Here is a 14,686-nt window from a genome sequence, read left to right as displayed (position 1 = left end):
CATCTCCAAGGATGGGCAGGAGTAACTGGCTGGCCACATCTTCTAAGGTCACAGTAACCTCATCACAGGAAAAGAAAAAGGTATGGATGGTGGTACACCACTAGCGAACCAAGTGACCAAGGTTAAAGAGGTCTTGGAAGTTGGACAAGCAGCGAGATGAAACTATGGCTTTCAAAACGCCAACCCGTTGTAACAACCCCATGAAGCTGGTGTCAGATAACTCATTGTCCACCCACTCTCTCCAACCCAAGGCGGTACCCGACCCGAACTCGAAATGGATGGGCATGGGGAGTGAAGTACCCTGGCGAATGACTAGATCGGGTATCGAAGAGGCCAATGGAGCCCAAGAAATGTTCGTATTTCACCGACAAAGAGCGAGCCACACACAGCCCGGCGGCGACAGTGCATTATCACCGGGAATCTTTGGGAAATGGGGATAAACATCGTACCAGGGATCAATAAGTGGAGCACACTCACTGTTTGGGTCACGCTCCGTTTCTTCCTCATCGGAGTGGTTTGACTCGGAGTACACCACCTCCTCGTCTACGCCACGTGCGGCGGGAGGATCGGAGATAACTTCTTTTCCTTTACGGTGGGAGGAGCTTTGGCTTTTCACCGGTGTCATTGTGCAGGAATTTGATCGAAGAAGATATATGGGGTGTTTGAGGAAAAGGAAACAGAGAAGAAAGGGAAAACGAAGAGAGAGTTCTGGAAAGAAGGAAGGAGTTTGTCTTTGGATTACAGAGGGACTCCTTCTTAAATACCCAGGTCATTAATGTCGGCACGAAAGGAGGCAACGAGTTACCCATCAGAAAGAGGATGAAATTAATGAAACGACGGTTGTGTTTCAAAATAACTACCAAATTGGGAAATCCGAAGAGACAACACTGTTCACAGCAGGAATATATATATATATATATATATGAATGTATATGTGTGTGTAAGGTAGGGACCATTGTTCAAAAAGCCCGCAAAAGAAAAGAAGATGGAAAGACAGAGAGGGTAGAAAAGTTTTTATTCACATATGAACCGCAGGAATGCTTCATATGTTCAGGGGGCTAAATGTTGATGGCCATTTCGGAAGCCCAAGGGGAAGGGAGAAGCCCAGCCACATGGAAAGAAAAGAGTTGGCAAACGGATAAAAAAAAACCATTAAGCCCAAGCGACAGAAATAATGGATCACAGGCCCATGAGATAAACAAATGGGCCTTAAGGAGGTAAATGGGCTTAAAAGAGCCCGGAAAGAGAGAAAAAGCAAACCATGGGCAGTATATGATGTGGAAAAGTGAGAATGGGCCACAACAGGCCCAAAGTAATGAAAGCAAAGAAAATAAGGGGTTGATGACAAGCCCATGAACCCCAAGGATGAGGAATAATGTAAATTGGGCCGGGGAAGCCTAAAGAATTCAATAAAAGCCCATGGTGAAGCAAAGATAAGAAAAGGGCCGAGGAAGCCCAAGGGAAGCAAATGGGCCCGGGATGCCCAAGGGAAAACAAATGGGACACAGGAGCCCACCAGTGATGTAACAAAAGAACCAATGGCCTTGCTGGGCCATTAGGAGAAGAATAAATGGCAAGCCCAAAGAGGCCCAGCCAGATTAAGGCAAAATAACTTCGCAGTAGGAATGATAGAGTGGTATGGCAGGAGATGGTAGCAGGAAAAATAGTGGGCTGAAGAAAAAGCAAAGCCCACCGTCAAGCAAGGCCCAGTCCCGAATAGGGCAAGCCATAAAAGGAAAGAGAAACCAGAAAATAGTCAAGAACGGACGATAGATTGTGCAGGCCAACCACAGTAGACGCATGAGCAATAAGCAAACTTTGGATATACATGGAAGAGAGGCACGTGCAAGGCCCAAAACCTCACCAGCTTGTACCCTGCCAATACAGGGCACGGTGAGGTCATGGGTCAGAGGTAAGAGGGCATGATTTGGCAATGGGGAAAGGGAAAAACCTATTTTGAGGTTCCTGCTAGGGCTCTTTTGGGGGAAGTGTCCTGCTGAGATGACATACCACCCAAAGGGGCAAAGCTGAGCTGAAACCACTAAGATAGGAAGAGAGAAGGCACCTACACCGTAACAGAAAAGGGTGTCAGGCAGACAAACAAACAAAATAGCTGTCTTTTGTCTGGCGATGGGGAGTGGCACACAGACGGACCAGTGGTGGTCGGCAGGTACACCCATACCAGACAAAAGTGGTCAAGGGTTAAAATATTAAAATCCAGTCATGACAAGCACTATAAAGAGGCCCTTGCCATGTGCAAAAAAAAAAAGGATGAAAAACACCACAGTATTGAAAACTTGAAAACCAAGAAATAGAAAACAAGGATTAAAAAAAAAAGTAGAAAGAAAAAAGATAAGAAAAGGGGAATATTAGAAAAGAAGAAAAGAAAAAGATAGAGAGTTAGAACGGCAGGCATGCACCAATAGGTTGATTCCCTCTCTCCTTCTCAAAATCTTGCTCTCTGCCGGAAACAAAGAGTGTTCTTGTGTACCAACCATTCAGGTCCGCTTCCTTCAAAGTGATTAATTTCCACGGCAGGATCTCCCTGAGAGATTATTCACTTTGAGAAGAGGCATTCTTCCCTCTTTGGTTTTGGTCCTGCGGATCAAACTTGATTTGATTTATTTCCTCTCTCAATCAACTCATATACTACCCCCCCTATTTCCCTTACTTTTCTTATAAAATAATTGTTGTTAAATTGTAATTATCTTTTTCTTGAGTAGGGATTATCCGTTTACCTTAATAAAAATGTCAAAGTACTTTATTTTATCTTGTTATTATCATATCTGCCTGCCGCAATCTATCTGAAACAGTTCTGCCCGCCGTAAGCATGCTCCTGCAGACGAGGCATAGTTTGCGCACAAGCCGAACCAAGTTGAGTTGCAGTTAGACCGATCTCAACTCCCTTACTCAGAATACTTGAGCCCAATACCGCAGGAGGCAACCCAACCCACGTTAACCACAAAAAGCCCACCACAACTAGTTAGGAGATTTGTAACTTATTTTTTTTATTTTTTTATTTTTTTTTTTATAAAAAGACCATAGCTTTATTAAGAAGAAGATAAACATAATACATCATGAGCCAAAGCCAACTCAACCATATCAAGGTTTTCCTCTATCCAAGTTTGATAACTATCTAAATATTTGGCATACTAAGCCAAAAGGTGAGCTGGACGATTGCCATCTTGCTTAACATAAGAAATTTCCACACATCTAAAATCTTGCAATTTTGCTCTAATCCCTCCTATAATATTGTCAATAGCAACTGAAGCTTCACTAGTTCCAATTAACGCATCAATAACTATGTTGGAGTCACTCTCAAAAGCCACATAGGACCCAAGCAAAAAGAACCCCTCCTCCAATGTTTTTGCTTCAATCTCCATATATAGGACCCAGTGGGATTGTTAAGTTATTGCTTAGGGCTACCTCTACTTGCCTTTTGTAGTCCCGAATAATAACCCCAACTCCTGTAGACTATGTATTAACAAAAGTAGCCCTATCAGTATTAATCTTATACCAAGATTGGGCTGGGGGTATCCACTGCATTGTATCGCTAGTTTCATGGCAAGCCAGCTTGAAGTTAGCTGTTTGAAACTCCTCTCTTAAGTACTTGGGCTTCCGCAAAATCTCAGTCGTTGACTGTCATGTTTTACCACTGTGTTTCACCAGAAGATTTGTAACTTAACTGACACTACTTCTACTAATTTTACTAAACTATGTAAAGTAGTATATGCTAAAGGACAAAATTTGGTTTCAAAATTGGTTATAGCCTAAGACTACAACATTACTCAATATCTTTTTATTAGAGATGAGTTTTGACAAATCCACTATTGGATTACATTTTCTTCTTATATCCTCCATACTTGAAGATTTCTAGAAAATTAAAAATCAATAGCTATGTTATTAATAAATTGTTTAAATTGTAAGTTTTTGTTGTTTAAAATTATGCATAAAATATAATCTTATGGGTTATATAGTAAATATTATTCGATTGGCACAAAATTTGACATATATATTAAAAACATAAAGAATATGTAATTCAACTGTTAGATTTTCGAAATATATTATAATGTTAATGATATTGAATAAGGTTGTAGTTTAAGACTACAACTAATTTTGTAACTAAATTTTATCTTATACTAAAATAAAGAATTTAAACAAATATAGATAAAAACAATTATGTTTAACAAATTTATTTAACCGTAGCCAAAATTTCATCAATTGCTTGTCTTTCCAATTACGTATCTCTCTCCAAGAAAAAGACAAAAGGGTAAGTCATTAATGAATAAATCAAGTATTCTTACTTCTTACCTCTACCGAAATCCATAAAAATAGAAAGCTGATTGGATGGAAAAATTTGAGGCCATTTGTTAATGTTATTCTAGTAATATTGTGAAAATATATTTAAGTAAAAAAATACTATAAAAATATGTAATGTAATGAAAACTATTGTTTAATCAAGTAGGCCATTCTCCGTTGCATGTTCAAAAGCAAGTAATTATGGCTCATTAATTCCAATGGTACGCGTTCACAATAAAGCAAAAGGCCACGATATGTGAACTTTCGAGGGGACCAATCTACTTAAAATTTCAATGTTTCAGAACTTAAATAGAGGGTCCTACTCCGATCTAAAAGAATTTGCTGGCCTTTATTTGGTGTAGCTTATTTTATCTGGTGTAGCTTATCTTATACGTTTCAGAACTTCTTACCCCCGCGGAAGTCCATATTTAGAAACATTTTATTAGGAGGCAATAAAACAATTAATTTTTTTTATAATATTTTATATTTTTTATAAATTTCAGAACTTCTTACCTCCGCGGAAGTCCATATTTAGAAACATTTTATTAGGAGGCAATAAAACAATTAATTTTTTTTATAATATTTTATATTTTTTATAAAAATGATATTAAAATTTTTATATTTTAATTTATTAATAATTACCTTAAAGAAACCTACTAATATAATCCAAAATTATTAAATTTATATACAATCAACCATTCCAAACCACTGATTTTTTTTTCCTAAACTTTTTCTTGGCATTGCTGCATCAAGCTGGCTAACTGGAGATCTAGGTATAGTCACTAATAACAAAAACATTTTTCTCTTGAAATAATATCATCCTCGTCATCTTCTGATAACAAAAAAAAATTATCATCCTCATCTTTTCTCATAATTAATTATAAAAAATTGTAAAAGTATATTAGATAAAGTAAAACATATCCACAAAATAAGATGTAGCTGCTTGTAGTTTAAGAGAAAATAGGTATTTTTTAAAAGATTTTTTTTTTTTTTTTTGAGAAGGTATTTTTTAATAGATTGATATATAGGATTTGAATCTATATTATTCGCTATATAATTAGTATAAGTTTTTATCATTTTCTTTTTAGAAACAAACCAATTGCTAAACACACACATACTCTCTTAATTACACTTAAATTCTTTATTATTAGGTTGATATAAATTGGTTTTTTTTTTTTTTTTTTTTGTATAAGTGGGATACAAATCTTAAATCTCTTATTTGATGGCCAAAAACTTTACTAGTTGAATTAATTAGAATTTACAACTTTTAAAAAAAAAAAAAAAAGAATTTACAACATCAATATTGTTGAACACTAAAAAAAACTCCTAATTTAATTAAAGAGAATCGACCTAAACTAACATAAGACATATATAAGACCTATTAATACAGCTAATGATATTTATGTCCACCAACAAAAACAATTAATGGAAGAAGTCGCATCAATTAAGCCAGTAAATCAACATCAACATTAATAACACTATAATGAACCAGTAGGTAAAATAGTTGTGGCTTCCTTAATATTGCTGCATAATGTTACAAACGAACAAATTACACAAACAAAAAGTAACAATAAAGAAGACTGTATATACTTCTGCCTTGACTTGTTGCTTGATAATCCACCATTTTGTAATTAAAGAGGGGGAGCCGGGAGGCATATGTGCCTGCCTGTTGAGTACACAATCAACCTTAAATCCCAAAACTTACACTTATTTCAAATGAACCTTTTTAGGTGAGAAAATTTTTCAAATGCAAAATAAAAATCGTCAATCTCACTCTTAGGGTTTCATTTTATATTTCATTAATTACAATATACAATGTGTCATTTTATTTTATTTTATATATATATATATATATATTTTTAAAGAAAAAAAAATGAAAACAATATAAAGCATAAAATTGAACACTGATAGGAAGACATAGGGATTTTAATAATTTTATCCAGACCCATCCAAATTAATGGATGCATATTTATTAAGTTGGTGATCAACTAGTTTTCAAACTTTCCCTTCGTTACCTACCAAAATCAAGTACTTGTCTCTCCTTGTAAGGTTGGTGCACTCAAACCCTAGAGCTTTCCCAATCTCACTTTGCACGTGGTTAGCCACATCAAACTTTGATACCACACCATTACTACTAGTACTACAAGACTTGGATAACCCAGACACCTTCTCAAGAAATTGAACGGTGTACATTGGTGTAGGGTTCATGAGGCAGAAGAGTGGGTCCAAACACTTAAGCCCACTTGCAGTTGTACCATAGAACATGGTGACATGGGAGTCAATTGCAACTGGGACTATAACATCACCCAATTCAGCAAACAATGGACTAAATCTTAACAGATAGGGTTCTCTACAAGTGGTCCCTTCTGGGCAAACAACTACATCCCCTTGATTCAACAAACTCTCAACCATTCTACCATCTTGATCGCGATTCCTCGATAACCGAACGGTTTTGATGGGTGATAACGTCTCTGAAATTCTGCTTACACTATATGTGACCCCAGTAACACTTTTGTTTAGAATCACATTCAAGTAAACTGGGTCCAAAAGTGTTTTGTGATTGCAAACATAAAGAAGGCCTTTGGATTTTTTACCTTTCTCTGTGTTTGAAAGTGAATAAGAGTTTTTGGGCATTGTAGTTGTAAGGTACATCCCAGTAAAGGCATTAAGAGGAGTAGATATGTTGGTGGGCAGTGATTTACTGATAAGAATTCTGAAAATGGATAAGATAATCCCAAATGGTGCCCACATGAATATTGCTACAGTATCTAGCGGGGTTGGTCTCAGAGCCAACCTACCATCGTGGAAGATTAATGGCTTGGGGTATTTCTGTTTTGGTAGCCTTTGCCAGCTCCTCTTATCAGCTTTGCCCACCAAATAAATTTCCTGATCATCGCAACAATTTTAAGTAGCTAAATCAGTATACATGGAGGGAAGACAAATTCTTAAAATATTATAAATTTATCATATAAAGTTTATAAACAAGCATGACAATATGATTGATAGATTTCCATAATATAGTAAATAAATGCTTTTTTTTTTTTTAATTGGTGACAATTACACATCTCATTGTAAATATATATTATGTAAAATATTATAATATCTCTAACATTACTTTTGAAAGAAAATGTTTGGTTTTGAAAGAAAATGTTTGGCTCTAATACTTAGGACAATACTTACTAAAGACACTACATACATTCTATATAATAAGATTCATAATTTGACATGGTATATAATGAATGCATGGGCGGAGCCATGTTGAAGGGTGGGGGGGCCATGGCCCCCCCAAAATTTTGAATTTTTTTTTTAAATATATATATATATATATAATTATTTTAATGTTTTCAAAATTTAGTCTACAAAAATAAGAGTTGGCCTCCCTAAGTATTTGAATTAGTCCAATGATACTTTAAAAAAAAAAAAAAAAAAATTGGTCTTTATAGAGACATAACTTTATTTTCGCAATTCTATTTTTTATTGTAAAACGTGTTTTTATATCTATTAAATATTTGAAAAAATTTGGCACCAAACATGTTTAAATTTATCTTTTTTTCAACCCGTTATGTGGCGATTAAAAAGTCATTGACTCATTAAAAAATTATTGTCACTAAAATTACACATGAAATGTCTCTTTAGTTGCCACGTAATGGGTCAAAACAAAATAGTTTCAAATATGTTTGGAGCCTAATTTGTTCCTCCAAGTTTTGGATCATTCTTGTTTTTGAAAATTACATTAATTCAATTGAATAATTTTACTTACATTAGTATAAAATTTGATAATTTTTATAGAAAATGAAACTTTTTAAGAATTTCACTATGAAAATTGTGAAAATGAATTTTATTAATTTTATGAAAGATAGTCATTAAATATAGTTTTGATTGAAAATATTAAGTTCTTTTTTTGTTAGGTGTGTGTATATATATAACTTATCAAATAAAAAAGTGTGTGTATATAATAAAAAAAGCATGTGTATTTATGTGTGTGTATGTGGTTGTCTTGATAAATATATTAGTGTTGCAACTTGGCCCCCCCAAACAAAATTTCCTGGCTACGCCCCTGAATGAATGGGACCATGGATTTCTATAATGAATCAATGTATAATTTTCTTCTTTTTTTAATTTTATATTAGTGACACATTAATTTGTAAAAACTATGTAGTACAATTTTTAGTATCCCTAAATAACGTACTCTGATATTTAATGGATCAATATTGAAAGATTTTTGTCCTGATTGATTTTTGTCTTTAAATTTTAAAATCTGAAGTGATGGTTTTTACTCCTTTACATAATATGACCAAACTAAACTAACATGTCATCACTTTGTAAGATGTAGTAGTGATTAAAAACTATCACTTAAGTTTGATTTATTGTAATAATAATATGATAGTTTTAAAATTCAAGTACTAAAATTGTTCGTGCATTTTTAGTGACCAAAAATGCATTTTGACTCAAAAAAAAAAGAAAAATACCTTGCATCGGGAGAACAATTGGTGATCATCAAGTGAAATGTTGAAGCCACTTATGCCTATCATGTTACTGTCCACTATATCCTTTACAAGAATTTCCTCCAACCAAATCATATCTTTCTTCTTCTCTTCGATTAGTCCCACAAAATACCCATGAAACACCTTTAGCTCTCTCCCAACAACAACATCAATCTCCAAATATTCTCTTAAGAATTCCTCAACCATTACTTGAGGCAACTTACTCACAGCTACTTTTTTCCCACCTCTTTTCAACACCTCAAAGATCTCCAAGCCCACATCTTCTAGGTAAAACTTTGGCAAAACCGCTCTTCCAACTTTAAATCTCTCTTTCTTGATCCCAAAGAAGCAAACCATGACCATAATTTTTAAGCCCATCTCTTTACTTACCAAACAAATCAAAGGGTATAAGAGAAAGAGAACAATAGCCCTTAAGGAGCCCCCAGCTTCAAATGCCACAAGCATGAAGTATGGGAACAAGGATGGGGATTTTAGCAAAACTTCTTCCACATTGAAGATCAAAGTTTTGCTTGAGAGGTCTGATCTAAGAGCAAGAAAAGGATACTTTTGATATTTTAAAAGCTGTGTTGTTGCATGGTTGTTGCTAAGATTTCTATGGAAACTAACTTTTCCAAAGAGAATGCGATTGAAAAATAAGAAAAGGGTTTTGAAGAAAAAGGCCTGAGACATAGTGGTGAGTCTGGTGACAGTACTAGCAGGTGTAACTTGGACATGGAGTTGTAATAAGAACAAAGGTATGAATTTATAGAAGTGCAAATGTAATAAAACCCTTAGTCTACAATATTATTACAACAATGGCACATTGTGTCTGCTATGAGATCCAGCTCTATAATTAAAAAGTGTTTTTGAATGGCCCATGTTGGTCCTATTTTTTTTCCCCATCACGTACGTCGGTCGTAGCTTTTGCAAGCATAAAAGTCATAATTTTTCATAAATTACTTAAGAAAATCTTAAATGAGAAATGTTAAAGAATATTTTAAAGGTATTTATTTAGAAACTATTTTTAAAAATATTTTGTAAAAAAAATGATAAAGCAATTAATTTTATCAATAGTTCTTTATATTTTTCATAAAAATTATATCAAAAAACTTTTTTAATATGGTTTATTAACATGCCTAAGAGCATTTTAAATTTAAAATGACATAAGAGAGATAGATTTTCCCTTCTTCTTTCTTTTGTTTTTGTTTTCTCTACAACAAATTCGGAGTGGGTTAAATTATGTTTGTTCATTTATATCAAAGTCATTACATTTTGGGTTGTCTCACAATGTCATCCAATTTAAAAAGCTAATTTGTATAATTTTCATATTTTTCTAGGATATTATTTAGTTTATTTGAAAAGCAAACACTCATTTTCTCTTAATTCAAATTAAGTAACAATAATAGATCTTTTTTTTGGAGGGGGGGGGGGATCATACGGGGTTTCTAAATGCAAAGAAAAATCATGAGCATGACGTTGCATCCCCTTTAATAAGAGTACGTGTTTGTGCATTAATGAGCTTTATTAATATATTTTAGGGATAATTACACATTACCCACCTGTGGTTTACCTCTAATTCTAAGTGCCTACCCGTGGTTTGAATTTTGACACTTTGCCCACCTGTGATTCTCACCGTTATTGTGCCGTAACCCACCTCTCTACTTTCCGTTACTCTAACACAGAAAATGTAAAAACAAAACCCCAAACGGATCAAAACACTCCTCACATGAAGAACATACACAAACACATGAAGAACATACACAAAGCTACTGTTAACAAAAGTTTAACAGCCCTACTTTTATATTTATTTATTTAAATAATAAATTGATCGAAGTGGCGGCATATTTTCTTTTAATTACCTAAACTAGCCAAAAGTTGTAATCAATTCCCAGAACTTACTCATTCTCAAAAAAAAAAAAAAAAAAAAAAAAAAAAAAAATTCCCATAACTTAGCAAAAGTCTCCACTCACTTGAACGTGGATCGATCAAAGCCATTAGCTAAAAAAACCCTCTTTGAGATACGGATTTAGAATTATGCAGACGGCAGCTCTCCTTCCTTCGCCTCCCTCTTTCCAACTCCCTCCTTCTCTTCTTCCCCACCGGTCCCAACTCCGACCGACTCAGCTTCTTGCTTCTCTCTATCAAAGCTTCCTGTTTCGACACCTGGGGCGCCAAAGATGATGAGGTTTTACACGAAAGTACCGGATTTAGCGGCGACGAAACCGCACCCTTCTTCGAGTTCTTGGGAGCGGCGTGGGTCAATTGCTTGGAGTTCGGCGTGGGTCTGATCGGTCCACCCAAAACACCTAGAATCCAAATCAAAACCCGACAGAGACGCCAAATCCCGATGCCACCACTCGGTTTCACTGCCTGGGTTTGTGACTTGTTTGCAGTTTTGGTGGTTCAGCAGTTATGGGTTAGAGTTTGTGACTTGTTTGTGATTTGATTTTGGGTTTGTGATTTGTTTGTGGTTTGATTTTGGGTTTGTGACTTGTTTGTAGTTTTGGTGGTTGGGGTTGAGGTTGTGGGCGGTGGTGGCTATGGCAGTGGGTTGTGGTGGCTGGTGGCAGGGGCAGTGGGCAGTGGGTTTCGATTTTTTATTATTGATGATTTAGATGTTTTATTTTGGGTTCAACTTCCTATAATTTTTCAGATTTTTGGTTTGTTCTTCATATTCAAGATTTGAGTGAGAGCGATATAGGTTTTTGAAAAACTTACTGCTTCATACTAAACATATGTAAAGAGAAAAAAGTTTCAGATGCCAAATTGATCTTTGCTTTTTTCAATCCATGTTTGTGTATGTTCTTCATGTGTTTGTGTATGTTCTTCATGTGAGGAGTGTTTTGATCCGTTTGGAGTTTTGTTTTTACATTTTCTGTGTTAGAGTAACAGAAAGTAGAGAGGTGGGTTACGGCACAATAACGGTGAGAATCATAGGTGGGCAAAGTGTCAAAATTCAAACCACGGGTAGGCACTTAGAATTAGAGGTAAACCACAGGTGGGTAATGTGTAATTATCCCTATATTTTATTTTAATAATTTGATAGTTTAGTGGCGGCTCTAAAAGAAACGGATAGTTACAAATTCATAACGAGGGAAGACCATATGAACTCTCAATATCTCTATTAAAAATAACAAAAGGAGATGTACAAAACTCTTAATATGATATTTACTAATTAATGTTTGTAAAGTGGTGGGCTGTGCTAGCAGTGTTGGGCTGCTTCTTGCTGCACTAGGCCTAAGTTTTCTGGATAAGGGAGTTGGAACCGGTTCAATTGCAACTCAATTTGGTCCGACTTGTGCGCAAACTATGCCTTGTCTGCCAGGAACATGCTTGCGGCAGGCGGAGCTGTTTCAGATGAGTTGTGACAGGCAGACATAATAACAAAAATAAAATAAAATATCTGACTACTTAGTAGGAAATGACCAAATGATCCCCAAACACAATCACAGTAATAATAATCACTTTTACAAAAAGAAAAGAACAAAAGGGAGCAAATAGTAATATATATGGGTTAATCAAAATATGAAGAAATCAACTTAAATCTGGTCCACAGGAGTAAAACTAGAGAGGAAAGAGCGTTCCTTCTCAACGCAATTAATCTCTTAGGAAAATCCTACCGCGGAGATTAACTACCCTGAGGGAAACGGACCTGAATGGTTGATGCACAAGGGCTCCTTTTGGTTTTGACAAAGAGCAGGATTTTATGAGGGAGAGAGGGAATCAATCTACCGGTGAATGCCTGCCGTTCTAATTCTCCCTCTATTTTCTTTCTGGTTCTTTTCTTTCTTTCCCTCCCACTCGTTTCTTTTCTATTTCTTGGTATCTCTTTTCAAATTCCTATTTCTTAGTTATGGTTCCCGTTGTTGCTCTATTTTTTGTTCACGGCAAGGTTCTCTTTTTATAGTGCCTGTCGTAACCGAATTTTACTGTTTTAGCCCTTAACCTTCTTTGTCTGGTCTGGGTATACTGGCCGACCACCACTAGATCGTCTGTGTGCCACCCCCCATCACCAGACAAAGAAGGGTATTTTGTTTGTTTGTCTGCCATGGCACCTTTTCCTGCTACGGTTTGGGTTCTTTCTCTCTCCCTATCCCTCACGGCATACACCTAGTGGTTCCAACTCAACTTGCTTCTTTTGGGTAGTATGTCATCCCAATAGGACACTTCCCCCAAAAGAGCCTGAGCCGGAACCTCAAAAATAGATTTTTCCCCTCTCCCCACCACCAAACCATGCCGTCTTTATCTCTAACCCACAACCTCACCATGCCCTGTATTGGCTGGGTACAGACTGGTGGTGCTTGGGCCTTGCACGTGCCTCCCTTCCATGTGTGTCCAAAATCTGTCTGCTGGTCATTCGCCTGCCGTGGTTTGGAGGCTTCCCTGCATAGTCTGCCGTCCTTTCCTTTTGACCTTTTATGTGAGCTGCTTTTCGATTTCCCGCTCCCCTGAAGAACTGGGCTTTATTTGATACTAGGTCTTACATTTCTTTTGGCCCATTTCTTGATTATCCTCATTTCCTGCCATATTACTCTGTCACTCCTGCTGTAATGACTCAATCTTGCTGGGCCTCTTTAGGCCAGCCGTTTACTCTCTCCCCCAATGACTTGGTATGGCCATTGGTTTTTCTACTTATGGGCTCCTGTGTCCCTTTTGTCTTCTTCTTGAGCATCCTTAGCCCACTTGCTTTCTTTAGGCTTCATTGACCCTTTTACTAACTCTCCATTCCTATGGGCTTTTACTAACTTCATTGGGCTTCCCTAGCCCAATTACCTTATTCTCATCCTTAGGGTTCATGGGCCTGTCATTAACCCCTTACTTTCTTTGTTTGCATTACTTTGGGCCTGCGGTGACCCTTTCTCACTTTTCTACATCATATACTGCCCATGGGTATGCTATTTCTCTCTTTCCGAAGTTCTTTAAGCTCACTTGCCTCTTCAAGCCCACTTGCCTCTTGAAGGCCCATCTATTTATTTCATGGGCCTGTGATCCATTATTCTTGCCGCTTGGGCCTAACAGTTTTGACATCTGTTTGCCAATTCTTTGTTGCCCTTGTCGTTAGGCTTTCTTCTTTCTACTTGGATTCTCACAAATGACCCTCAACATTTAGCTCCCTGAACATATGAAGCGTTCCTGCGGTTCATATGTGAATAAAAGACCTTTCTGTCCTTTCTTCCTCTCTTCTTTCTGTTCCTTCGCGAGCCTTTTTAAACAATGGACCCCTCCTCATATATATATATATATATATATATTTCTTTTTTTTCTTTTTTTCTTTTCCTGCCGCGAACAATGTTGTCTCTTCGAATTTCCCAGTTTGGCAGTTATTTTTAAGCATAGCCGTCGTTTCATTAATTTCATCCCATTCTGATGGCTAACCCATCACCTTCCTTCATGCCGTTATTAATGACCTGGGTATTTAAAGAGAAGTCCCTCTGCACTTTAAACACAAACTTCTTCTTTTCCAAGAACACATTCTCTCTGTCTCCCTTTCTTCACCGTCTTTTTCTTCTCAGACACTCACACCCATCTACTCCGATCAAGCCCTCCTACTATGGCACCGGTGAAAAGCCAAGGCTCTTCCCGCCGTAAAGGGAAAGAGGTCGTTTCCGACCCTCCCGCCGTACCTGACATAGGCGAAGAGGCAGAGTATTCTGAGTTAGAGCACTCCGTTGAGGAAGAAAGACAGCATGACCTCGACAGTGAATGCGCCCTTCTGATCGATCCATGGTACGACATTCACCCTCATTTCCCAAAGTTTCCCAGCGACTATGCGCCGCCGCCGCCAAATCGCGTGTGGCTCACCCTTTGCCAGCGAAACCCCGATGTTTCTTAGGCCCCGTTGGCCTCCTCGATCCCCGATCTAGTCATTCGCCAAGGCATTTCACTCCCCGTGCCCATCCATT

General features: G+C 36.8%; 1 protein-coding gene across 1 annotated transcript; it reads right to left on the bottom strand.

The window, feature by feature from the left end:
- Window positions 1–5,783: 5,783 nt before the first annotated feature.
- Window positions 5,784–9,508, bottom strand: LOC126709693 (probable glycerol-3-phosphate acyltransferase 3). The gene is made up of 2 exons (XM_050410018.1): window positions 8,769–9,508; window positions 5,784–7,185 (listed from the first exon to the last, which is right to left on the bottom strand). The coding sequence occupies exons 1-2, from the start codon at window positions 9,471–9,473 to the stop codon at window positions 6,295–6,297; spliced, it is 1,596 nt and encodes a 531-aa protein (XP_050265975.1). The 5' UTR covers window positions 9,474–9,508; the 3' UTR covers window positions 5,784–6,294.
- Between the last annotated feature and the right edge of the window lie 5,178 nt (window positions 9,509–14,686).

The sequence above is a fragment of the Quercus robur genome, chromosome 12 (genome assembly GCF_932294415.1).
Source record: "Quercus robur chromosome 12, dhQueRobu3.1, whole genome shotgun sequence".
In the NCBI taxonomy this organism is placed as follows: Eukaryota; Viridiplantae; Streptophyta; class Magnoliopsida; order Fagales; family Fagaceae; genus Quercus; species Quercus robur.
The sequence above is the reverse complement of the archived record's forward strand: the minus strand, read 5'-3'. Positions and strand labels throughout refer to the sequence as shown.

Coding starts and splice junctions, on each gene's coding strand:
- LOC126709693 (XM_050410018.1), bottom strand. CDS start 9,473: ATGTCTCAGGCCTTTTTCTTCAAAACCCTTTTCTTATTTTTCAATCGC. Junction 7,186..8,768: donor AATTGTTCTCCCGATGCAAG/GTATTTTTCTTT, acceptor TGCGATGATCAG/GAAATTTATTTGGTGGGCAA.